The sequence below is a fragment of the Octopus sinensis genome, linkage group LG17 (assembly GCF_006345805.1).
Source record: "Octopus sinensis linkage group LG17, ASM634580v1, whole genome shotgun sequence".
NCBI lineage: Eukaryota > Metazoa > Mollusca > Cephalopoda > Octopoda > Octopodidae > Octopus > Octopus sinensis.
Window position 1 is genome coordinate 7,421,319 of NC_043013.1, and position 27,938 is coordinate 7,449,256.

At 39.7% G+C, this 27,938-nt stretch overlaps 1 protein-coding gene across 4 annotated transcripts; it reads right to left on the reverse strand.

Annotated features, from left to right (window-relative positions):
• Positions 1 to 156: 156 nt before the first annotated feature.
• On the reverse strand, positions 157 to 27,938 carry LOC118766694. 4 transcript variants are annotated; one of them, XM_036510312.1, is made up of 5 exons: positions 27,766 to 27,938; positions 9,073 to 9,275; positions 6,867 to 6,951; positions 4,051 to 4,127; positions 157 to 745 (listed from the first exon to the last, which is right to left on the reverse strand). In XM_036510312.1, exons 2-5 carry the CDS (start codon positions 9,233 to 9,235, stop codon positions 708 to 710), a joined length of 363 nt encoding a protein of 120 aa, XP_036366205.1. In that variant the 5' UTR covers positions 9,236 to 9,275; positions 27,766 to 27,938; the 3' UTR covers positions 157 to 707. The 4 variants fall into 4 exon arrangements, with proteins under 4 accessions (XP_036366205.1, XP_036366204.1, XP_036366203.1 ...); XM_036510311.1 differs by lacking the exon at positions 27,766 to 27,938 and adding an exon at positions 16,806 to 16,941; XM_036510310.1 differs by lacking the exon at positions 27,766 to 27,938 and adding an exon at positions 12,925 to 13,112.

Below are 27,938 nucleotides of genomic sequence, written 5' to 3' on the forward strand. Positions count from 1 at the left end.
AAAAGCAAGATTGGTACAGCTTTGCATCAGTCATGTTGTAGGTGCTGCCATTTAGAACTTAAAGAGCTGGAACAGAGAATGCAAGACATCCCATTAGAAGCTTTAACAGTTCCAGAAACTTGGATTAAATCCCTTTTTTTTTTTTATTGACTGAAAGACTGAAATATAAAGTTGGTTTAAAGTTGTCCTGAGCAAGATTTGAAATCAAAGTGCAGACCATCAGAACAAATACATTCTCTCCCATGTCCTAGTAATTCTGCCAATTTGCCACTTTTGTCCAGCTATACTAACATCATCATCCCACCATTAACTACTATTTTCATATAATAACTTTAGAAATCATTGTACAATATTCCTGTGAGATATGGACACTGACAGCAGAATTCGAAAGACGAATCCAGGCTACAGAGATCAAATGTTTCAGGAGACTTCTAGGAATATCATACAGAGATTGTGTCACAAGTGAGAAAGTAAAAAGAAGAATAAGGCAGGCAATGGGGCCCTATGCAGAGGCAGAAAGAGAAAGAGGTGGCAAAACAACCTCTGTGAGTGGACAGACCTAAGGATGAGAGATGCAGTGCAAGAGGCAGAAGACAGAGACGGATGTAGGGATCTGGTTGCAAAGTCATCGGTAGTGGCCCAACGGTCAGCCAGACTACAGGATGTGTAATGTAGTGTAGAGACTCCTATCTTCCATAGTTCTGGAATTAACCTATAAATAATGAAGTTACTGAATGATACCAACCTGAAATAAATAGAAAAACAAATAAATGACATTATTAATTCAATATTAAGTTTAATTATTAATTAATAAACTTATATATAAACAAAGACAGTACATAACAGCATTGGATCAGTTAAACGATGTACATAAATCATCTACCACTACCACCACCATCTGTCTTCTATGCTTGCATTGATTGGATGGATGGTTCAACATGATATCTGACTGGTTAGCAGACTGCATCATGTTCCAGTGTTTGCTTTGAAATGGTTTCCATGGTTGGATACATTTCTAATGCCAGCTACATTACAGAGTGTTCCGGGTGCTTTTTTCCATGGATGAGTAAGCTCTCCATGTAGCTCACAAGACCAAGATCCTTTTCATCTGAAAGGAACTACACACATACATAGATGATGGCCTCTTACTCGCTCTTAATTATAAAATGATGATACATCAAGCAATGGGCTGTGCATGATTTTATTTTCCAAGTGAGAAGAGGCCTTGCACACAACCAACCCCACTCTCTGAACAATGATGACAGATGCCCTTAAAGGAAGAACTAATCAACATCAACATTGGCTGCCATTGAGTCACAGGTTTCACATAAGTTTCTCTTTTCCTGCAATAATGTCTTAACAAGGGCCAAGGGTCACTCACTCCCAGTAATGTGGCACACCATGCCTACATCTTCATTCTCATGGTTCTCTGTTGACTGAACCCATTGCATCTGCCCTTTATTGAAAACATGTCAATCCTCTGTGCAGCCACTGTGTTTTTTCCACCAGAGTCATCAGTTTGTCAACGATTGCTGCAGGAATAGGGCTATCCATGAGAAATAACAGAACCAAACTTGCGTACACACCATTAAATGACTGCTGACTTTAATGAGTTCATCTATCCTTTGACAGGTTTTGTTTTCCGTCATGCTGCGAGCTGGCAGAAATGTTAGCACGCCGGGCGAAATGCATAGCCGTATTTCATCTGCCGTTACGTTCAGAGTTCAAATTCCGCCGAGGTCGACTTTGCCTTTCATCCTTTCGGGGTCGATAAATTAAGTACCAGTTACGCACTGGGGTCGATGTAATCGACTTAATCCGTTTGTCTGTCCTTGTTTGTTCCCTCTGTGTTTGGCTCCTTGTGGTTAGTAAAGAAATAGGTTTTGTTTTCCGTCATGCTGGGTATCCAGTCACCCTCCAGATGGAGCAAGCGTAGAGGGGTTGCCAGTAGCAGGCTGGACTGGGTTACATGTTACCAGTAACACCCACAAGTGATCTGACATTACAAATATACATACATACCTTTATTTTTATATATATATTATATCACGTGATATAGCCTTCAAATGATGCCCCTCCCCACTTCTGCTGGCCAAGCGAGGAGCAGGCCAACAGAAGAAAGAGTGAGAGAAAGTTGCGGCGAAAGAGAACAGCAGGGATCACCAGCACCCCCTGTCAGAGCCGCGTGGAGCTTTAGGTGTTTACGCTCAATAAACACAACGCCCATCTGGGAATCGAAACCGCGAGTCCACTGCCCTAACCACTGAGCCATTGCGCCTCCACTATATTATATAGGGAGTGTTTATCACCACTTTAACATGGGTGTTCTCTAAAAGACGATGACACTGTCGTTTTAACCACAGAAAGAAATCTCCTGCAGCTGATTCATTCAGTGCGCTTTCTGCACTCAATATTTATTGCAGGCTGGAGATAACCCCTGCCACCCTTGCTTTGAGACCACCAGACTACATGATTTTTGATCCTATTGGATCTCTTCAGTGGTGGGCACTCATTTGCCAGGCATGGCAGCAGTTTAACCTTGCTTGCAATATATAGAAAATACAGTGTCATACAATGATTTTGTAATTAGAAAATATCTGTTTGAGATAAAAGCAGTATATGAACCAGAAGGGAGTGTGTACTCATACCAGCATGGACAACAGACTTTAAATGAAGATGATATATATATATATATAGGCACACATGTGACTGCGTGGTAAGAAGCATGTGTCTGTAGGTCTGTGGTTCTCTCTCCCACCATCACTCAACAACCGATGCTGGTATGTTTAAGTCCCGGTAACTTAGCAGTCTGGCAAAAGGGACTGATAGAGTAACTACTAGGCTTACAAAGAGTAAGTCCTAGGGTTAATTTTTTTCAACTAAAATTCCTGTAAGTACGGCTGCAGTAAAAGAATAAAATAATATATTGAACCGTCCAACCCATGCTAGCATGGAAAGCGGACGCTAAACGATGAATAATAATAATAATAATAATAATATAAATAATATATATATGCATTTATACATACACATATGTACATACATATATACATATGTACATACATATATACATATGTACATACATACACATATATACATATGTATATACATACACATATACATATACATATGTACATATACATATACATATGTACATACATACACATATACACATATATACATATGTACATACATACACATATGTACATACATATATACATATGCATATATGGGTACAGGACGTTATAAAGCATAAACAACATGAAATACAAAATACGAAAACATGGAATACAAACTTTTTTTCGCAAACAACGAAAGAAACAAATGGAAATCAAGACAAGTAACGTAAAGAACGACCCTTCATCAGTTTCAAGCAATATATATATATTTGTGTAACGTCCGGTTTTTTCCGTCCTTGTTTTTGTATACATTCACTGCTTTGTTCCAAGGAATCTAATGCTCTTAGCTTAGTTTTTCCTCGGGGCTGGCCAGATTGGAGCAATCTCAAGTAAAATCAGCTGAAATTGCGAAGATAATCTGGTACTTGACTGAGGAAAGAAAACTTCAAATGACCCGTCCTTGCTTTCTTTGTATCGGCTATCTGGATGTTTTGTTGTCCCATTTTTGTATCACCTAACTATCCGAATGTTTTGCATTCTTATCCCATTTTGTATTATATATATATATATAATGCATACATATATATACATGGATACACACATGTATAGATGCATATACACACATGCATGCATACACACACACATATCATTAATCAACATTTTAACATCCATATATCCATGATTGCTCTGGTCAGACAATATTGCACCTTCCAGAGACATAGTCGAACAAAATTACAGCCACTGAAACATATTTATAGGTTCAAAAGGTCAAGATTTTTCTTTTTTTTTTTTCAACATTTAGTTGCCCTCGTCTGTTTAGTTCCTCAGAAACAGACCATAAGTAGGATCTAACCTTATAAACAATCTCAGAGAAAAATTAGAATAAAAGCAGTGGTGGGGAGGAAATGTTTTGGGTAAGAATATTACTTACGTTCTGAGGTATCAGAGGAATCGTGATTCAAATACACTGGGTTGTTCACTTCTACAACAGTCGGACTATGGTGACAGCTAGAAAAACATTAAACAAAAAAACAAAAAGAGAAGTGAGTCTGTCTTTTGATTGGTACCTGCTTCCAGACCATGAAATAATCTCAAGAAATATTTGATGCAATATTGGCTTCAAATTTTGGTACAGGGCCAGCAAATCAATTAAATCAACCCTTGTGCTCATCATCATCATCATCATCGTTTAACATCCACTTTCCATGCTGGCATGGGTTGGACGGTTTGACATGGAGCTGACTAGACTCCAATTGCCTGTTGTGGCATGGTTTCCACTGTTGGATGCCCTTCCTAAAGGTAGATGGAAACTGTATGGAAGCCCATTGTGTATGTATGTGTGTGTGTGTTTCTTGTTTGTGTTTGTCTTCCACTACTGCTTAATAATGGGTGTTGGTATGTTTACATTCCTATTACAGCAGTTTGGTAATAGAGATCAATAGAATAAGTACCAGACTTAGAAAAAGAAAATAATTGGGGGTTAACTGGTTTGACTAGACCTTTCAAGGTGGTGCCCCAGCATGGCCACAGTCCAGTGACTGAAACAAGTAAAAAAATAAAAGATAAATGAATACAAAAAGGAAATTTTTTTCTCCCGCCATGTGTTCAATATTTGAATGTTACAGTACTCACTATTTTACAAGTGGCCATGCTGAGATACTACCTTAAAGGGTTTTAACCAATTATGTTAAACACAGTATAATAATAATAGCAAGATTACTCAGAGAGTGCAAACCACTTCCAAGGCAATGCCAACGTCCTCTCATTTATAAATCACCAACCACTTTACAAGGTGGACTGGACACTTTTTACAAGTATGGGAAAGTAGACATTAAATGACGATGATGATGATGTCAATGTAAACATTTTCCTAACATGGGAAAACCCATGAATAATTGCTTCATCATTTCTTCAGCTTATTTGCAGCCAATCAACAAGAACTGTTTAGGACAAACATAAAAGGCAAATTCCCCAAAGCAATGCATTTTTTCCCCTCTTACATAAGTCTAATTATCTTGACTGGTATTTTTCTCTTCCAAATATGAACGAATATATAAGTAAAGAAAATATGTAGAAATGATCAAAGACCGACCAAAGCCTTCTGAATGGATTTGGTAGACGGAAACTGAAAGAAGCAAAAAAAAAAAAAAAAAAAAAAAAAAAGCACCAACTGATCGTGGCCGATGCCAGACACCTCTGGCACTTGTGCAGGTGGCACATAAAAAGCACCCACTACACTCGCAGAGTGGTTGGCGTTAGGAAGGGCATCAAGCTGTAGAAACACTGCCAGATCAGACTGGAGCCTGGGGCAGCCCCTGGCTCCCCAGACCCCGGTCGAACCATCCAACCCGTGCTAGCGCGGAAAACGGACGTTAAACGATGATGATGATGATGATGATATATATATATATATATATATATATATATCTATATGTGTGTGTGTGTGTATATATGTTTGTGTGTCTGTGTTTGTCCCCCCCAACATCACTTGACAACCGATGCTGGTGTGTTTACATCCCCGTAACTTAGCAGTTCGGCAAAAGAGACTGATAGAATAAGTACTAGGCTTACAAAGAACAAGTCCTGGGGTTGATTTGCTCGACTAAAAAGGCAGTGCTCCAGCATGGCTGCAGTCAAATGACTGAAACAAGTAAAAGAGTGAAAAGTGTATAAGGGTAAACTCTTCATCTGATGAATAAATACCATCAATAATTTCCACTACTGCAAAGAATCTAGACCTTGCTCATTTACCAGATAAAGTGCTGGGTTCATTGCATGTATGTTTCATCGCAAAAGTATGTTTTTTTCTTTAAATTAAAAACAAAACTAAACAACACCGTTTGGAGATGCCATTAACAATGAGTCATAAACACACTTGACTATACAGTTGCAATGTGATCAGTTGTCCATTTTTAGTATTTTGTCTTTTTCTACATAGGCACAGGAGTGGCTGTGTGGTAAATAGCTTGCTTACCAACCACATGGCTCCGGGTTCAGTCCCACTGCGTGGCACCTTGGGCAAGTGTCTTCTACTATAGCCTTGGGCAAGTGTCTTCTACTATAGCCTTGGGCCGACCAAAGCCTTGTGAGTAGATTTGGTAGACGGAAACTGAAAGAAGCCCGTTGTATATATGTATATATATGTGTTTGTGTGTCTGTGTTTGTCCCCCCAACATCGCTTGACAATCGATGCTGGTGTGTTTACGTCCCCGTAACTTAGCGGTTCGGCAAAATTGAGTGATAGAATAAGTACTAGGCTTACAAAGAATAAGTCCTGGGGGTTGATTTCCTCGACTAAAGGTGGTGCTCCAGCATGGCCGCAGTCAAATGACTGAAACAAGTAAAAGAGTATATGTTGTTCATTATCGCTTTAACGAGAATTCGGTGAAGATTACATTTAAGCTATTCCTGCTATACTGGGAACACGGTGTGACAGAGTTAAACCATGTCCATGACTCATGAGCTTCAGTTTCCAAATATTCGCTTCAGAAAAACATGGAACAGACAAAAATTTCGTTTCTCATTTCCTGTGTAATAAGTTCATGTGTATTTAGGAATGTGTTGCGGAATTTAAATACACACTTGATGAGCTAATATCATGAGCTTGTTTTGATCCTATTACATCTTATCTCCTGTCACAGAAATCTGATGGCAGGAGGGGTTTGCTTATGTAAACCCCTCTGTTTAAAGAATCTGTTTAAAGAATGTGTTTAAATGACAATATCGTATAGATTAAAAGTTATATACCTATCATATGCGCTTGAGACAAAAGAAGGAAAGTAAGTAGTTATTTTAAATGGGAAAAATTCTTCAAACTTCCAGTAACTGCGATCTGCAAAACAAAACAAAAATAATAATAAAAATAATGATAATAATAATAATAATAATGATAATAATAATAATGATAATAATAATAATAATAATAATTAATAATAATAATAATAAATAATAATTATCATGTACATTGTTTTGTCTTGGTATAAAAGATGGGCTACAGCAAATATTCTGCTCAATACCACAGATTTGCTTGTCACTTGTTTGACCGTAACCAGTTGAGCATGTCCCTTAGTGGCTGACGATATGTGCATCTCTGATCACGAGCAGAAGTAGTGGGGGAGCATCGTAGCCATGTGTTGAGAGGGATTCTTCAGGGTTTGGATGATTCGCCTCTGGAAACATGGGTGTTTCATTCAACATCCTTAAACAACCCTTAATCAGGGACCTTTTGAGTGGGATGGGTTACCCAACCAGAAGAAAATTCTAACTGGGCCCCACCTGCAAGGTTATGCGCTGTTTATCTTGTTATGAGATCACCATGTCGCGCACATATGGTTGTGATGCATGTGCCTGGTGCACCCTTATCAGACGGGTAGTCACGATGGGTATACTGGGCTTTGTATATTTTACCCCAGTGTCATTTTGATGGCATGCACTGCTCTCTCACTCAATAATAATAATAAGCTTGTAATTTGGATGAAAACAGTTACAACTGGATTAAGTTTATGGGGTGATAGTTTTGGTACAGAATGAAGTATAGGAAGAAATTGAGTAGCTAAATATGAACAGTATGAGGCAACACCTATGAGGAGAAAGAGGAGGGGATAGGGAACATAAGAAGACAACAGGGAGTTTATAAGGAATTATGACAATCTGCTGCAAGAACAGAGCCTAGATAAAACAAGGTTTAAGCATGTTACGGGTTAACATAATGTTGGACAGGTACAGCATGTTTGATTGAGTTTGTATATGTGTACAAGAAAAGAATGGAGGAGGAGTAGCAGGGAGTTGGTTCAATATAAATATGCACGTGGGATAGATGCCAAAATTCAAGAGTATGCAAAAAATTGTCTGCTCTAATTCCAAGGAGTTACAGAATAGTTAAACCTGGCTGGGAGGGCAAGTAACTCTTTACTCTTTTACTTGTTTCAGTCATTTGACTGTGACCATGCTGGAGCACCACCTTTAGTCAAGCAAATCAACACCAGGACTTATTCTTTGTAAGCCTAGTACTTATTCTATCGGTCTCTTTTGCCGAACCACTAAGTTATGGGGGGTGCAAACACACTGGCATCGGTTGTCAAACGATGTTGGGGGGACAAACACAGACACACACACACATATATATATATATATATATATACGACGGGCTTCTTTCAGTTTCCGTCTACCAAATCCACTCACAAGGCTTTGGTCGGTCCGAGGCTATAGTAGAAGACACTTGCCCAATGTGCCACGCAGTGGGACTGAACCCGGAACCATGTGGTTGGTAAGCAAGCTACTTACCATACAGCCACTCCTACGCCTACTCTGAATAAAAACTGATAAAGAGCAGAGGGGATATTTGAGCAGGATATGGCCAGACAAAAATGCTAAAGAGCTAATGATACATATGAAGGCAAAGGAAACAGTAGGGCCATTGAGAATAGTTGCTGAGCTGCCAGAAGTGTCTGGAATTGTAAGACGTATGTTAATCATTTGGTTGTGGTTATTTAGCCTCAGGTCAACTCTGATTGAAGAACAAGCTGATTATCAGAGGAATTCCATCTATGACCTTCCTGTCAGTTTAACCCTTCAGCATTTAAACCAGCCATATCTGGGCCAAATATTTTACTGCTTTTATGTGCAAACTGGCCAGATCCAGCCTCTTGCACTTGTTCTACAATGTTATTCTAAAAACAAACAAATAACAACATCAACATTTTGAAGCCATAAGATAATGCATGATTAATTCAAAAGAATGTGATTAACCAAGCATTATTTTGACAGAATAATCTGAATGCTAAAGGGTTAAAGAATAACAGACTTGAAGGGAAAAAAAAAAAGTACTAAGGTTGATTTGTTCAATTAAAACCGTTTTAAGATGGTGCTCCAGCATGGTCGTAGTCCAATGACTGAAACAAGTGAAGGTTAAAAGGAAAAGATAATATGATGCAGTTTAATCTGTGATACTTACATATAACTTTAGAACAAAATTCACAACAGTTACATTCACTTTTCTGACAACTTGCTACCGTCAAGCACTTGGAACAATCCACAGGTTTATGACATGTAAAGCTAAAACCAACTACAAAAGTAACCAATGCAGTAAGGACTGCAATGATTAGTATGTTCTGCATGTTAAATGTTACTGTGTGCACACTGAAACTTACTCAATGTCTGTGAATTAAAAAAAAAAAAAAAAATTAAAATAATTGCAAATATATAATTCCTGCTTGATTAGGATTTCAACAAATATGCAAAAACTGAAACAAAATTAAAAGACACAGGAGGTGTGTGTGTGTGTGTGTGTGTGTGCATACAAGCTTGGCATGTGGTTAAGAAGTTTGCTTTGGAACATGTTTAGAGTTTCAATCCCACTGCACGGACACTGTCAGTTGTGGTCTTCTACTATAGCTGCATGTTGGCCAATATCTTGCAAGTGAAATTGATACATGGAAACTGGAAGAAACCCTTCATCTGAGTATATATATATATATATATATATACATACATATGCATAAAAAGCACCCAGTACACTCTGTAAAGTGGCTGGCATTAGGAAAGGCATCCAGCTGAAGAAGCCATGTCAAAATAGACAACAATTGGAGACTGGTGCAGCTCCCCAGCTTGCTAGCTCCTGTCAGACCATCCAACCCATGCCAGCATGGAAAACAGATATTAAATGATGATGATTTTTATATAATTATATATATATAAGCAATGTGCCTTCATATATATGTGTGGGTGTGTGTGTGTGAAGGCGTGTGGCTTAGTGGTTAGGGGCATTCGGCTCATGATCGTAAGGTCGTGAGTTCGATAGCCAGCAGCGCGTTGTGTCCTTGAGTAAGACACTATTTCATGTTGCTCCAGTCCACGCAGCTTGCAAAAATGAGTAGTACCTGTATTTCAAAGGGTCAGCCTTGTCACACTGAATCTCCCCAAGAACTACGTTAAGGGTACAAGTGTCTGTGGAGTGCTCAGCCACTTACATGTTAATTTCACGAGCAAGCTGTTCCATTGATCGTAACAGCTGGGACCATCATCATCGCAACCGACGGAGTGCTCTCTCTCTCTCTCTCTCTCTCTTTATATATATATATATATATATAAAACCAAAGGTAGAACAGAAAGAACACAACAAACGGAAACCATCAAAGTACAACATGCAGGGAAAAAAGGGCAATAGCACAACGGCAAACAAGACAAAATAAGATACACAGACCCCAGTCGAAATGTCCAACCCATGCTAGCATGGAAAACAGATGTTAAACGATGATGATGATGGTGATATATATATATATATATATATATATATATATATGAAATGCTAAATTGAGTTCCCTAATTTGTACATAAGCGATTGGTATTATAGACCTTTCACCAAGAATGAAAATCAGTGCCCCAAATCCCCAAACTCATGGAAAATACCAACAGCATCATCACAACAAATACTTTTGTCTAAGAACAGAAACATAAAACAATGGGCGTAACTTCAGATGTCTGCCCCACTAGCCCTGTGGACTTTGTTCCATCAGAACATTCTGAAAAATAAATATTTCTTAATAAAATTATCACCATGTGTTTCAGAAAGTGAAGATTTCAATTATATTGGAATTTGATGCAAAAATATAACTGAATGAGTTTGGGGTAGGACACATAATTCACACACCTCATCAAAATGTATTAGGAAATAAAGATGAAGTGTGTCACTTGCCTGACCACCACCCCTATTATATTTTTCACGCCAAATTCCAACTCAGTCATATACTGCACTGTCTGAAGCATATTAAAAATATCAATTTTTGAGAAAATTACAAGGAAACAGATCAAGATGTGTGTATTATCCAAAACTCCTCTCCACTCCTCTGAAAAAAACTTTTCTCAATAAATTCCAATATATCCCTAATATATACCTGCTGCAATGTATCTCCAGAAATATGCATGTTTCATAAAGTTATGAAGAAACAAAGTTTGTGGAGGCAAATGTAGTTACACCAGGGTAAGGGTAAAGATCTCCTTTGGTCATGAATGACCATGGAATTGCCCCGTTGCACATGCATACCATCCTCCCCTCTCCATGCCACTGGTGTTATCCAGCAGCTTGGCACCAGTGATGTCGCAACTCATTTCTACAGCCGAGTGAACTGGAGCAACGTGAAATAAAGTATCTTACTCAAGAACACAACACACAGCCCGGTCTAGGAACTGAACTCACTATCTAATGATTGTGAATCCAATGCTCTAACCATTGAGCTATGCGCCTTCACAGTTACACCAAATAATGCAATAATGCAACAGTTCAAATAGTTGTATACAGTCGTAGATGATAAAGGATGAAAAGCAGAAATCCTTGCAAAAGCAACAGACAATTATTGTACTAGCCAAATTCAAGCCAATATGGAAGGACAGAAGCATCACCGTGAAGAACCTGATCAGACTCCTACACGGGTTCATACTCTCCATCTTCCTGGATACATCTGTTGCATAGGTCTATCATGAGTAGCCCTTACAACTCCTGGTCCACAGCCAACTTGATGGTGTATGCTCCGAGGAGGGACTGGTCGGCTAACCCTTTACATCCAACTTCGATGACATCATACCTTGCTTGGCACCCAAAAATATAACTGCGGGTTTTTCAAACCGATATTCTACAATATTCGTTTTATTAACGTTATTGATTTCTGACTTACAAAAGACGGTAAGGGTGTAAACAAATGATAGAATCGGTTAAATTAAACCATAGCTCATTGCTGGTACTTAACTGGTCGCCTTTAGCAGGATATAATGCGAAATCAAACACTGAAATTTGAAACCAAGGGCGGCGAGCTGGCAGAAACGTTAGCACGCCGGGCGAAATGCTGAGCCGTATTTTTGTCTGCCATTACGTTCTGAGTTCAAATTCCGCCGAGGTCGACTTTGCCTTTCATCCTTTTGGGGTCGATTAAGTAAGTCCCAGTTACGCACTGGGGTCGATATAATCGACTTAATCCGTCTGTCTGTCCTTGTTTGTCTCCTCTGTGTTTAGCCCCTTGTGGGTAGTAAAGAAATAGAAATTTGAAGACCGGAAATAAATATTTCCAGGTTTTTAGTTACGGACGCTCTACATTAATTTGAACATTTCTGATTCCGCCGTTGTTGATTTAATTTAAAAAGTTGACGAACTTAAATAAGTATGACAATTATTTCTACGGTTAATTAACCGTAAGTCTTCTTGGATGAGGTGGATCTGATACAAAGCGGCAGAGTGAGGAGCAGAAAAGTATAGCTTTTAATCCATTATAGTTGCTGACATGTATTTAGTCTGCCGTTACGTTCTGGGTTCAAATTCCGCCGAGGTCGACTTTGCCTTTCATCCTTTCGGGGTCGATAAATTAAGTACCTGTTACGCACTGAGGTCGATGTAATCGACTTAATCCGTCTGTCTGTCCTTGTTTGTCTCCTCTATGTTTAGCCCCTTGTGGATAGTAAAGAAATATATATTTGCTGACATGTACTTAAGAAATAATAGGGTGGACAAACATTGAATCTTGATGTTAAGCTACGTCGCTATAATTCCATGAAATAAATATAAAGAGGGGTATGTAAATAGATACAGGTATGAGTATGCGCTATTATAAAGATAAAAGAAATGACGAAAAAAATAAATAAAATATACAGATAGTTAGAAACGGAAATATGCAACAATATGTATACGTATTTATGCGTGCCTGTGCGTGTATTTTCCCAGTTTCACACTAAAGGGATGAATTTTCCAAGAAATCTTTTCAGAAATAAGAATTTTGAAATTATGATAAGAACGTATACAAAAGAGAAAAATTCCACTCACGACGAAATAAACCTTGTTTGTATACAAACATTAGTAGCGACGCGTGTCTAATGAAACGCCTTTAGTTTCTCCGGCGTTAATGAGAGCAGAATTATCGCAACAATCTATTAGAACATTTTAATTAGAATTTTCAAAAAGTGGCAAATTGTGTAAAAAAAATAGTCCCAAATGAAAATTTTATAAGTAAATCTGGATCTAGTTAATTTCATTCGCAAAATAATTTTGTTCAGATTGCTTTCAAATTTGGTGTATCTGAATTTTAATAACGATCAACCAATTACTTTATCTCGTAAATTAAAGAGTCTGATATTGTTAGGAAAGTAAAGTTGGGAAATTTGGGTTAATTTTAGCAAATCAACAGACAGCGTAGCATTAGAAGCTTGTTACCATGACAACCGCTGTGTTTGTCTTTCACTTTACCAGTGCCTGTGCCGTACGTTGTTAAAAAAAATAATAATGAAATTATTGCATACAGTGCTCAGGTGAACCACAACTTGTCAAAAGTGCGTATAAAGCATATGTACAAATGTCTGGAAAGTGAACAGTGTATGAGTCAGATACATGCTTGCGTGTGTATGGAGGGGAGAAAATCAGGTGTAGTGTTGGCGAATCTCAGAAAGCATGGAAGTTTTTAAGGATGCAGTGCTCTGACAACTAACAACTGATGCCAGCAGTTTGTTCCATGCTTCAGCAACTCTTAGCGTGAAAAAATGTTTCCGAAAGTCATGGGAGCTGTGCTGTTTTCTGACTTTGTAAACATGTCCATGGGTGTTAGACAGGTGAAGTTTGAAAAGGTGCTCAGAGTTATTGTTTGTAAGATGGTTGATAATTTTATGGGTGTCTGTGTTGATATCGTGGAACAGAGAAACTGTGAGTAATACAGATAATTTCACATTATTTTTGAATTCTGCATGCAAAAACATATGAGTTACAAGTATTCTTTTCCTTGGGACAAATTCTTTGTTGACCAGTGTTATTCTTATCATAGTTTACAAATCCAAGCATAAAAACGTTACTCAACTTTGGTGTTCACATACACTTATATATTAATGATGTACACACAAATACATGACAGGTATACATAATACTGAAATATGCATAAAGTAAAGACATGCAGACAAATGTATTAATATAACAAATTTGTTAAAAATAATAAAAGCATACAATCAATGAAGAGACAAAAGGAACAGTTGTAGTGGATCTAGCATGCATGAAGTGGATTCAATCAACCGTAGCCAAATTTAAATTAACACTGCAACAGAACTTTTCCCACGGTGGAACAATGGTTTTTCTCTTACATTTTCCAGGTGCCTTTAGCTAGACTGAAATAATGTCTTCACCACTTGACCCTTTCTAACCTCTTCTACTTCGCCAAAAGCTAGAATAGAGACAACAAGACCACCAACTAAATCTATTGTTCTCAATGATATGTCTATCCTTCTGGATAGTTATAAAAGCAAGAACCCCCAAGCAAATACCAAGTAGTTACTTGGCGACAAGACTCAATTAGTTAGTTAGGGAACAGACTGCTAGTTTCTAATGATTGATCATGTGACTGGTCAAGTGACATTAAAATACTTGGTTGAGTCAGGCATTTGGATTGGTGTAGATTTATCCTGGATACGGATCTCGTATCCAATTGCATTTCACAATAGAGCAGCAAAATCGGCAAATTCTAAATGCTAGCCGGACTCTTTTTTGTTTTTGCTTATAAATAGTGTTGCAAAATCATTATGAGTAATGTGAGAGAGAGAAGGACAGGAAAGAGGTTATTTCCAGGAAGCTATGTCACACTTTTGTTCCTGTTGAAGTACATGTAACCAAGTTTGACTGAAATGAAATGCCAACTATGTGGGATTTTCTACAGACACCATTCTTCGTAATGTATTAATCTGCTTTGCTGTATAACTCTATTTATGTGTTGCTGTTAACTGAAAGCTTGTTTCTGCTATTATTTCTACCATTTTATTTGCAGCTCATAAGATGCAAGGGTTTGTAATAAGATGGCCAGAGACGCCCTCCATCCAGCTAAAAGACACTCAGAAAGTATACAGAAGCCATTAGGTAGAAGAGATGAAACAAGAATAGGCGCAGGAGTGGCTGTGTGGTAAGTAGCTTGCTGACCAACCACATGGTTCCGGGTTCAGTCCCACTGCGTGGCATCTTGGGCAAGTGTCTTCTGCTATAGCCCCAGGCCGACCAATGCCTTGTGAGTGGGTTTGGTAGACGGAAACTGAAAGAAGCCTGTCGTATATATGTATATATATATATATATGTGTGTATGTGTGTGTGTGTTTGTCCCCCTAGCATTGCTTGACAACCGATGCTGGTGTGTTTACGTCCCCGTCACTTAGCGGTTCGGCAAAAGAGACCGATAGAATAAGTACTGGGCTTACAAAGAATAAGTCCCGGGGTCGATTTGCTCGACTAAAGGCGGTGCTCCAGCATGGCCACAGTCAAATGACTGAAACAAGTAAAAGAGTAAAGAGTAAGAATCTGAAAATACTCCATGTTCATCATGTGTGGTCATACTCATCTTTGGCAACAAATCAGGTGAGCAGTAAACTGGGCTGGTCAGTGGTTCCTTATCCACAGCCAGAATTTTGCAGCCCTCTGACTTCTACCTGTGTGTTTCAATGAAAAACAGTCTTTGAGGACAGCAATTTAATTACACAAACAAGGTGCAAGTTGCTGTGAAGAAGCTGGTACAGCACTGCACACCTGAATTTTTTAAAAGAGGATTCAAATAGTTCTCCATAACGATGGCAGAAATAATGACAGATGAGCTAATAGGATTCTGAGAGACCAAACTGAATGTATACTGCAGGAGAACAGGTGAAAAAAATCTTTCAAATTTGGAACAAGTCTGTTAAAGGTTTAGCAAATTTGGAACAAGTCTGTTTAAAGGTTTTGCTATGTTAATATAAAGTTCTAAGGTCACCAGTGTGGCAGTTTGTCGATACCACAAGGAATTTGTTGATACTTCTAGGAAGTGACTTTTGAAGAGTTATACAGCAGCAAATTTCTTGCAGCTATCAAATGTAATAGCAGTTAATATTGTAAAATACACACACAAAGCTTATAGTAACATCATTCTGTTGGGTAATAATGGTTATCAGTAGTGTAAGAATATATTCAAATAATCCCTAAGCACCTGTTCCAGTGACACATAAAAGTCACCTGTGCTGGTGATATGTAAAAGGCACTCACTACACTCTTGGAGTGGTTGGCATTAAGAAGGGCACGCCGGGCGAAATGCGTAGGCGTATTTCGTCTGTCGTTACGTTGTGAGTTCAAATTCCGCCAAGGTCAACTTTGCCTTTCATCCTTTCGGAGTCGATAAATTAAGTACCAGTTACGCACTGGGGACGATGTAATCAACTTAATCCGTTTGTCTGTCTTTGTCTTCTCTGAGTTTAGCCCCTTGTGGGTAATAAAGAAATAGGCATTAAGAAGGGCATCCAGCCATAGAAACCTTGCCAAATCACAGTAAAGGCAGTGAGCTGGCAGAAATGTTAGCACGCTGGGCGAAATGCTTAGTGGTATTTCGTCTGCTGTTACGTTCTGGGTTCAAATCCCACCCAGGTCAACTTTGCCTTTCATCCTTTTGAGATCAATAAATTAAGTATCAGTTATGCACTGGGGTCGATGTAATTGACTTAATTCCTTTGTCTATCCTTGTTTGTCCCCTCTATGTTTAGCCCCTTGTGGGCAATAAAGAAATAAGAAACCATGCCAAATCAGACTGGAACCTGGTGCAGCTCTCTAGTTTACCAGTTCCAGTCCAATCTGGATGCTAAATGATGATAATGATGATGATGATGATGATGATGAGGATAATGATGATATAACAGTAGTGAGAAATATATTAAAATACTCACAACACGTGTCGAGAAATATGTTCACAAGTGTAGTTATTATCCGAGAAACATCATTTCATTCTGATGTCAGTGGCTATAATTTTATATGCCAACTATGAACAGGCGTCAAGGTTCATTGAACAGTGACAGTGACCTACAAATATATGATTCTCCTTCTGGGAATAAGAAGGAAAAAAAGAAGAGGTAATAAGAAAGCAATAATAATCATTATATGAATTAACAGTTGAAATTTTAATGTAAATAAAATTAGATGAAAACTGAAAGAAACCTGCAGGAATGGCTGTGGTTAAGAAGTATGGCTTGCAACCACATGGTTTCAGGTTCAATTCCTCTGTGTCCTCTACTATAGCTCTGGACCTCCCAATGCTTTGTGTGTGAATTTGGTAGATGAGAACTGTGTGGAAGTTCATTGTGGATACACGCATACAAGTACATACAACACACATGTATGTGTGTGTGTGTGTGTGTGTGTGTGTGTGTGTGTGTATGTCTTTGTGTTTGTCTCCCAGCCAGTGCTTGAAAAATGGTGTTGGTTTGTTTATGTCTCAATAGAGAGAATGAATGGGAGAAAGAGAGTCTGCCAAATGTCAACCCAACAGAGGGACCAGATATCCGAATTGACAGTACCAACAAGACTTGCATCAGCTGGTCACTTTCCCATGGAAATACCACCAAGTGATAAGAAAAAGAACCCTACAAGACAGTGTGCAAAATGCGCAGAGAAGATTCGAAGAGAAAGCAGATACATGTGTGATGTCTGCAAGACATTCAAAATAAACTGTCTATCTCATTTAAAAAAAATTTTCCTTTGATTTAAAAGCAATACATCTTATAAAAAATCGAAGATAGTTAAATTATATGTATTTTTTCAATGTCCGAGTTAACTCGCTTAAATCCAAATTAGTAAAAGTACATTTTAATTTCTATAATGAAAATAAAGGAAATAAGATAAAAAAACTTTTTTTTTTGTAATTAACACAGTGTATATAATTAAAAAAGGAAATAAAAAAATATGCTCTGAAATGAAACACCATGTCAAACTAATTGATCCATGAAGGGGTTAATATAGCTTATTTCTCCTTTTTCAAGATCAGCGAAGGTTTATCGCTGAAAAAAGCATAAAGTATTTTGCGAGTGGGGTGAGTTTCCATCACTAGCTGGTGATTATCATACGCTGAGGATCGGTAACCACCCAGAAACTGAAGTTTGTGTGTATCATGTAAGTCTAGGGATGGGTGCAATGACCTCCCCTCGCAAATACTAATCGGACATAGAATGTATGTCGTTAGCGAGTTGGAAGTGATGTCTTCCTGGGGCTATAAACATCAGCAGCACTGTCCCATATAGGATGCCACATTTGGTCGGCAATTATATGTTATGATATATAAATATACATATACATATTTGTATACAAGTGTGTGTGTGTGTGTGTGTACCTCCTTGTCTTCGCATTATGCCATAAAAAGCACCCACTACACTCTCAGAGTGGTTGGTTGGCATTAGGAAGGGCATCCAGCTCTAGAAACATTGGCAGATCAGACTGGAGCCTGGTGCAGCCGCTGGCTTTCCAGACCTCAGTCAAACCATCCAACCCATGCCAGCATGGAAAGCGGACATTAAACGATGATGATGATGATGATGATGATGACAAGTGGTGTTGTTCAATTCTAATCTTCATGAGGAACATGTCCAGCACCATCAAGAATCAGAAAATATTACCTCACCTGGGAACTAGAGAGAGTTTGGGAAAATGGGCAGAAAAAGAGAGAGAGAGGATTGTCTGCCTGCCTGCCAGTCTGTCTGTTTGTCTAAAAGCAGACAAAATACTGCTAAGCATTTTGCCAGGTGTGTGGATGATTCTGTCAGGTAAGTCACAAATATTGCATAGATTCAAGGTAAACGTACCCAGTATTTCTGTATAAGGAAGCAAGAGGATTGTAAGTGGGTTGTCTTGATGGAAAATAGTATCCAAATCTATTGGGCCAATAATAACCTGAAAATATATAAACAATAAAATTTAATTAATGTATAATTCAAATGGAAAATAGTTATAAATTACAAAAATTTGTAGGGGCATGTTCGTGATGGTGGGGATCTGTGTAAGACAAGTCATTCTTGGTTGACTGACCATGGGTGTGTATGGAGTTGGTTAAACCTTTAACCCTTTAGACTTCGCATTATTCTGCCAAAATTAATGCTTCTTCATCCATATTGTTTTGAATGAATCATTCATTATCTTGTAGCTATGAGATTTTGATGAGGTAGCTCTTAATTTTTAAAACGATATTGTAGGGTTGGTGTGAGAGACCAGATCTGGCCAGTTTGAACATAAAACAGGCAGAATACTTTTGGCTGGATATGGCCGGTTTAAATGCTAAAGGGTTAAGTATGAAGGGGTGCTGAAATGTTCCTGGTTTTGAATAAAAGAAATTACAGGAGGACCAGTTAATTATGATTTTACTCAACATATTCCCCTCTCAAATTCACACACTTATTGCGGTGGTCCTTCAGTTTTTCTAAGCCCTGTATAAAAGAACTCGGAAGGTTGGACCTCAAACTAGTTCTTTTGCAATACCCTTAAAGCCAGGAACTTTTCAGCACCCTCTTGTGTGATGAACAGACCCAGTACTCAAAATGTCCTGCCCTGTACATAAAACCATACTGTTGGTGGTTATGCGTGACAGTCTGGGCATTTTATATTTTTCCATTGTCTAGAATATTCTTTTATGTCCTTCTGTATGTTTACATTTGGAATTCACTTTTTCCAAAACTTTTCTTTAATTGCATAGTGTAGCTAAGAGAGTTAAACATAATTCTTTTCACTGACCTGTCTGAACAGAAAGATGTTATAACTGATAGGTATTAATTGTCTTTCACTATCAAACCCAGAAAATTTTAAAATGGGGTTAAAAAATAGTATTACGACACCCAACCACGTAGGGGCTCAAAGCATTTCATGATGAGGGCACTAGATCCAAGAGGAGATTTATGGACATATTCCACTCATTTCTGCTATTATTGCTCAAAGCAAGGTGAGCTTCACTGACCATTGTTGTTGTGATCTAGCTGTATGATGCAAGACTATGATGTGAGACTATGGCCTCTGTCCCTCTGGACGAACTACTTACATATCAGCATCATCCAGGTCCTGCACTAATGCATTTTTTTACCCAGTCCTTTCTTCTTCAGAATATCAACCAACTGGAATATCCCTACATATACATTTTATCTTTTACTTGTTTCAGTCATTTAACAGTGGTCATGCAGGGACACTGCTTTGAAGGGTTTTAGTTGAACAAATCGACCTCCAAGATTTAGTTTTTTTTAACCTTTGGTTGGTCCAAGGCTACAGTAGAAAATACTTGCCCAAGGTGCCACACAGTGTGATTGAACCCAGAACCAGGAAGTTGAGAAGCAATCTTTTTACCACACAGCTACACCTACGCCTATGGAAATATCTATTCATTAAACTGCTTGACTTTAGTTTCTAACCATCTCACATCTACTGGATTGGAAACTCACTCTCAGATCATACCTTCACAGCATGTGTTGATGAAACTTTCACTGATCCACACTCAGTTGTGTCTGTCCCAATAACCTACTTGCCATCACTTTCAACAACACTCCTTCCGATACACAGGAATTCCCCACCTGGTTGGGACGCTGATCCATCGTAGGATTATTCATTTTTGCCAGCTGAATGGACTGGAGTAATGTGAAATGAAGTGTTTTGCTCAAGAACACAATGTGTTGCTGGTCCAGGAATCGAAACCTCAATCTTACAATCATGAGTCCAACACCCTAACTAATAAGCCTCCACCCTATGACCCATAACCTTATACTGGTCAACAGTGTGATTTTTTGGGGACTCTTGTTCTAGGAAACATAACTGCTTTTGAATTAACCTCAATGCCCGACTTTTTATCCTGCAACCATCAACATACAAGGTGGTGCTCCAGCATGGCTGCAGTCTAATGACTTAAGTAAAAAATACAGTGGTTCAATTACATCAATCACATTGATTGCATTTTATTTCTTTATTGCCCACAAGGGGCTAAACATAGAGGTGACAAACAAGGACAGACAGACGGATTAAGTCGATTACATCGGCCCCAGTGTGTAACTGGTACTTAATTCATCAACCCCGAAAGGATGAAAGGCAAAGTTGACCACAGCAGAATTTGAACTCAGAACATAAAGACAGACGGAATACCGCTAAGCATTTCGCTTGGTGTGCTAACATTTCTGCCAGCTTGCCACATTGATTGCATCTGTCTTCAAAAGACTGCAAAGGTCATAGATAAAGCCTCTTTCACCAAACTAAACCTTTAACCCAACTCCCTGTAAAACTCCAATATTTATTACAGAATACAAATAAACAAATGATGCAGTTTAGCCCCTCGTGCCGGTGGCACATAAAAAGCACCATCCGTTCGTGGCCGTTTGCCAGCTCTGTCTGGCACCTGTGCGGGTGGCACGTAAAAAGCACCCACTACACTCACGGAGTGGTTGGCGTTAGGAAGGGCATCCAGCCGTAGAAACACTGCCAGATTTGACTGGGCCTGATGAAGCCTTCTGGCTTCACAGACCCCAGTAGAACCATCCAACCCATGCTAGCATGGAAAACGGACCCTAAACGATGATGATGATGATGATGAATGGAATAAAAGAAGACTGAGAATATTAGATGTACTTCTTCAATTTCAGCAACACATATTAGGTAGGGGGCTCTGAAAGGGGTCTCAGGGAGTAGTGTCCCTGCCTTCCTGAGCCTAGTTTTCCACCACATTTCTTAAAAATCATGGTAGAGGCCTTGGTCTTGGGACCATTCATGTCTAGAAACTGAGGTTGGGGGCAAGCAAGGGCACACTCCCCATAGAAAATCCAGCCCCAAGAAAGCCTCAGGACAGCAAGGGAGAATGGGCACCAGCCAGCCAGCCCAAAGGTTGGGGTGGGCTGCACCTGCCTACCTCAGTTGCTGTGGCATTGAGGTAGATCTGGCCACCCCTGTTAAAGGGGACAAAACCCAGACTTAAAACACTGGATGATGATGATGATGATATTCAGGGAAAAAAGTTCTGAGTGCATTAAAGCTTATGAGAAGACCAACTTCACGTACAAGCACAAACAAACATTAATATATACATGTGTGTATATACAACAGGCTTCCATAAATTCACAACCCATGCTAGCATGGAAAGCAGACGTTAAACGATGATGATGATGACGACGATGATGACGATGATGATGATGATGATGATGATGATGATGATGAAGGTATTAACTGACCTAGGCCTATAGTAAAGGATACCAGCCCGCGAAATTTTTTTACCATGAGAGTTCGGGACCCCAGTAATGAATGCATTTGCATACTGCCAATCAGAGCTCACCTTTAAAATCCACATACTTTGTACTACTGCAGAACAGCCAAGGGGTTGGTTTTTTTGGGGACAGTTTTTTTGTTAAAAAATTGTCTATCTGATAAGCCATCAAATACTGTCATTTCAATTTATAATACTCACCCACATTCCAAGGGTAACTATTACAGTAGCTACAACTTCCCAGTGAACTTCCCAGCGAAGAACATAGAGCACAATGTGGGTACACGTACTGTCTATTACAACAACAAACAACTGCAAGGATAATCAGAATAGTAACGATTGCAATAATTAGCTTGTTCTTCATGTTGCTGTCACTGTCTGCACACTGAAACTTACTCAATGTCTGTAAATTAAAAAAATTAAAACCATTAACCCAACTCTCTGTAAAACTCCAATATTTATTACAGAATACAAATAAACATATGATGCAGTTTAACATATTTAATGGAATAAAAGAAAACTGAGAATATTCGATGTATTAGGTTCCGGGTTCAGTCCCACTGCGTGACACCTTGGGCAAGTGTCTTCTACTATAGCCTTGGGCCAACCAAAACCTTGCAGTCCCACTGCGTGACACCTTGGGCAAGTGTCTTCTACTATAGCCTTGGGCCAACCAAAACCTTGCAGTCCCACTGCGTGACACCTTGGGCAAGTGTCTTCTACTATAGCCTCGGGCCAACTAAAACCTTGTTGTCCCACTGCGTGACACCTTGGCAAGTGTCTCTTCTACTATAGCCTCAGGCCAACCAAACCTTGTAGTCCCACTGCGTGACACCTTGGGCAAGTGTCTTCTACTATAGCCTGGGCCAACTAAAACCTTGTTGTCCCACTGCGTGACACTTGGGCAAGTGTCTTCTACTATAGCCTTGGCCAACCAAAACCTTGTAGTCCCACTGCGTGACACCTTGGGCAAGTGTCTTCTACTATAGCCTCAGGCCAACCAAAACCTTGTAGTCCCACTGCGTGACACCTTGGGCAAGTGTCTTCTACTATAGCCTTGGGCCAACCAAAACCTTGTAGTCCCACTGCGTGACACCTTGGGCAAGTGTCTTCTACTATAGCCTCAGGCCAACCAAAACCTTGTAGTCCCACTGCGTGACACCTTGGGCAAGTGTCTTCTACTATAGCCTTGGGCCAACTAAAACCTTGTTGTCCCACTGCGTGACACCTTGGGCAAGTGTCTTCTACTATAGCCTTGGGCCAACCAAAACCTTGCAGTCCCACTGCGTGACACCTTGGGCAAGTGTCTTCTACTATAGCCTCGGGCCAACTAAAACCTTGTTGTCCCACTGCGTGACACCTTGGGCAAGTGTCTTCTACTATAGCCTCAGGCCAACCAAAACCTTGTAGTCCCACTGCGTGACACCTTGGGCAAGTGTCTTCTACTATAGCCTTGGGCCAACTAAAACCTTGTTGTCCCACTGCGTGACACCTTGGGCAAGTGTCTTCTACTATAGCCTTGGGCCAACCAAAACCTTGTAGTCCCACTGCGTGACACCTTGGGCAAGTGTCTTCTACTATAGCCTTGGGCCAACCAAAACCTTGTAGTCCCACTGCGTGACACCTTAGACAAGTGTCTTCTACTATAGCCTCGGGCCAACCAAAACCTTGTAGTCCCACTGCGTGACACCTTGGACAAGTGTCTTCTACTATAGCCTCAGGCCAACCAAAACCTTGTAGTCCCACTGCGTGACACCTTGGGCAAGTGTCTTCTACTATAGCCTCGGGCCAACCAAAACCTTGTGAGTGGATTTGGTAGACGGAAACTGAAAGAAGCCTGTCGTATATATGTATATGTAAGAATGTGGAGGCGCAATGGCCCAGTGGTTAGGGCAGCGGACTCGCGGTCATAGGATCTCAGTTTCGATTCCCAGACCGGGCGTTGTGAGTGTTTATTGAGCGAAAACACCTAAAGCTCCACGAGGCTCTGGCAGGGGATGGTGGTGATCCCTGCTGTACTCTTTCACCACAACTTTCTCTCACTCTTACTTCCTGTTTCTGTTGTACCTGCATTTCAAAGGGCCGGCCTTGTCACTCTCTGTGTCATGCTGAATATCCCCGAGAACTACGTTAAGGTTATACGTGTCTGTGGAGTGCTCAGCCACTTACACGTTAATTTCACGAGCAGGCTGTTCCGTTGATTCGGATCAACCGGAACCCTCGTCGTCATAACCGACGGAGTGCTTCCATCCATATGTAAGAGTACCATATGAGCATGATCGTTGCCAGAGCAACAAGCTGGCCTCCGTACCGATGGCATGTAAGAGGCACCATTTGAACATGATCGTTACCTGCGTCGTCTTACTGGCACGTGAAAAAACATTCGAGCGAAGTTGTTGCCAGTGCCACTGGACTGGCTCCTGTGCAGGTGGCACATAAAAAGCACCATTTGAGCATGGTCATTGCCAGTATAGCCCGACTGGCCCTCGTGCTGGTGGCACGTAAAAGCACCCACTACACTCTTGGAGTGGTTGGCGTTAGGAAGGGCATCCAGCAGTAGAAACTCTGCCAGATCAGATTGGAGCCTGGTGCAGCTATCTGGTTCGCCAGACCTCAGTCAAATCGTCCAACCCATGCTAGCATGGAAAGCAGATGTTAAACGATGAGGATGATGATGATGATGATGTATTTGCGTTTATATGTTTGTGTGTCTGTGTTTGTCTCTCCAACATTGCCTGAGAACCGATGCTGGTGTGTTTATGTCCCTGTAACTTAGCGGTTCGGCAAAAGAGACCAATAGAATAGGTACTAGGCTTACAAAGGATAAGTCCTGGGGTCGATGTGCTCAACTAAAGGTGGCACTCCATCATGGCCACAGTCAAATGCAATAGATCGATACTAGGGTCATAATTATGGGTGGACACTAAAGAGGGAACGGTTTTGTTGTCCAGCTCTGTTTACAAGTGACCCCTCAGTTTATGGCCACAGGGTATCTTTTTTCTCATAAATAACAGTGACAAATTCATATGACACCGCAAATAACTGTTGTTGACAAAGATTCGGAGAAATTGTATTCACCTCAATCGACGTCATTGATTGGTTGAAATTGCCGAAATGCAAGAAATTAAACAACAAATAGCTTACAAACTACAGAATTTTCTCAAGAAAGCCAAGAGAAAAAGATGTTTTATAAATACATTCTACCAGTATACGAAGTTTAAAAGTGTTTAGTTACAAAGAAATTATTAAAAAAATCTGCCGGTCAAAGCAAATAGATCCCAAATTGGCAACACATGGCATCATCGGTAAGCAGCTCTCCATTCACTTTATACACTAAATTTCACATTTGTCACCCCTATTAACCCGTTTAAAGCAGTTAGATTTTGCTACAACGCACATTTTCAACTGAACCCAATCAGAGTATTTTCATGATTAGGTGGACACTAGTTTAATAGTTGAGCTCTGATTGGCTGTATGCAAATGAGTTCATAACTGGGGTCCCAAGTTGACAGATAGTGGAACTGAACCCAAAACCACGTGATTACAAAGCGATCTTCTTAACCACAGAGTGATGCATGCCGGCGGGAGGGAGGGTGGATCGTATCCTCAAACTGGAATCTTGGCTCGAATGCTTGCAACAGAATGGACTGTAATACGGACACAAATGGCGCCAGTTGGTGGCGTTAGAACAAGTGATGGGTTAAAGTCAGCCACCTAAGTAGGCCATGGTGAGACCCGAACTCAGAAAGCAAAGAACCGGAACAAAGTATTGCAAGGCATCCGGCCGGACATTCTTACAGTTCCGCCAGACCACTATCTTTTTTTCCACGCCCACCATTTTTTTCCACCCTAAACTCCGGTGTAATCGTGATCTAAACCATTTGAAAGGTATTTGTAAAAGAATATTTCATTCGAAAACACCAATCTTTCTATGTTATGAGGAAACGAAGTCGGAAGTAAGGACGTTTTAGCAGCGTTATTAGTTCCCGAGCAAACGAATGCACTGGGCCCCATAATAAATATTTATTGACAGCGAACCACAGATTATATGAATTAGAAATGGGTCCCTCGACCAGTGAGGCTCACGGGCAACTTGTCCTGTGTGCCTAAGCCTTAAGACGGCGCAAGTCGGGGTGGGGAAGGGCACAGTTGTGTACCAATGTCTAAAATCTACATATTAAATTACACTTGAGTTGATATTTCAGATAGTTCTTTTATTGGGTACTTTTTGGCGATCTTTCGTCTCTAGCAGACCTTTCCGCCGATTTCCGTAAAAAAATTTTTTTTTTTTTTACATATGGGCTTGCGGGAACTTTTGAAGTAATATACATACATATACACATACACCGAGTAAAAAATTCAGTTATCTTTTCTTTCACACATTACTCTGTCTCTTCACACACACTAACAGAAGCACTTCACTTACACAACATACTGTCTGTCTCCCACACCCCATCAAACACACACACACACACACACATGTACATCAATGCTTCCATGCACGGTAACTTCAAAAGAACTTCCCTTGTCATACAATCGCTTTCTCTTAGTCTCTTTCGCTTTCATTACTTCAAAAGTTCCCGAAAGCCCATATGTAAAAAAAAAAAAAATTTTTTTACGGAAATCGACGGAAAGGTCTACTAGAGACGAAAGATTGCCCTTTTATTAATTGCTATCAATGTCCTGATTATGTAGTTACAAATATTTAGTTATAGACGCTCCACATTAATTTGAACATAACTGACGTCGCCATTCATGGTTTAATAACAATATTGACGAACTCAATATTAATAATTCCCTACTAAGGGCACAGAGTCTGAAATTTAGGGAAGTTGGGGAACTAGTCAATTATGACGAGCCCATTGCCCAACTGGTACTTTATTTTAACGACCTCGAAAGGATGAAAGGCAAACTAGACCTAAGCGAGATTTGAACTCGTAACGTAAGGCGCCGAAATAAATGCTTTGATATCGATAATAATTGTTTCTATTATAGGCACAAGACCTGAAAGTTTGCGGGAAGGGAGCCAGATGGTTACATCGACGCCAGTGCTCAACCGAGTTATTTCATCGACTCCGAAAGGCCGAATGGTAAGGTCGACCTCTGCTAAAACATTTTCCATAGCACTTTAGGCTAACGACGGAACTTGATCACCCGACCTGCAAGAAATAGCAGTCACATTAACCGTCTATTTACCTTCAAATCATACCAAATAGTTCTAAACAAAGAAGGTTGTAGAAGGCAGTGTAGCTCCCAGATGTGCAAAAGGACGGGATGGTCACAACTGGAATGCCTTTGACCTTAGGTTTCCTTGAACGGGGTTGACCTGGTTGCAAAGCGAGCAGGATGGGGGGCAAGTGTATAAATAGATAAACAGGTAAACGAATTCATGTATAAATAGATACACAGATGTGTGTATAAACAGATTAATATTCAGGTAAGTATGTAAATAAATAGTTATACAGATAGATAAGTATGTATGTGTGCAAAGAAATAGATGACTGTCCGTATAAAATGTTACAATTTTCACATTATTTAGATATCAAAAAAGATGAATTTTTCAAGAAATCTTTGCAGTGATAATAATTTTAACACATATAAACGAGAAGAACGAAGAGAGGCCAGAATATCCAACTTACGACGAAATTCGCCTTGTTTGTTGTCTCTTAAACGTTTCTAGCGACGCGTAATGGATAAGTCAAATCCATTTTGGTTCTGTATCATTTTCCCCGCCACATTTAGAAAAAAAATCTTTCACTTGTTTAAGTAATCGGAGCGCAGTATCGTCTTGAAGGATTTTCAATCGAACTAG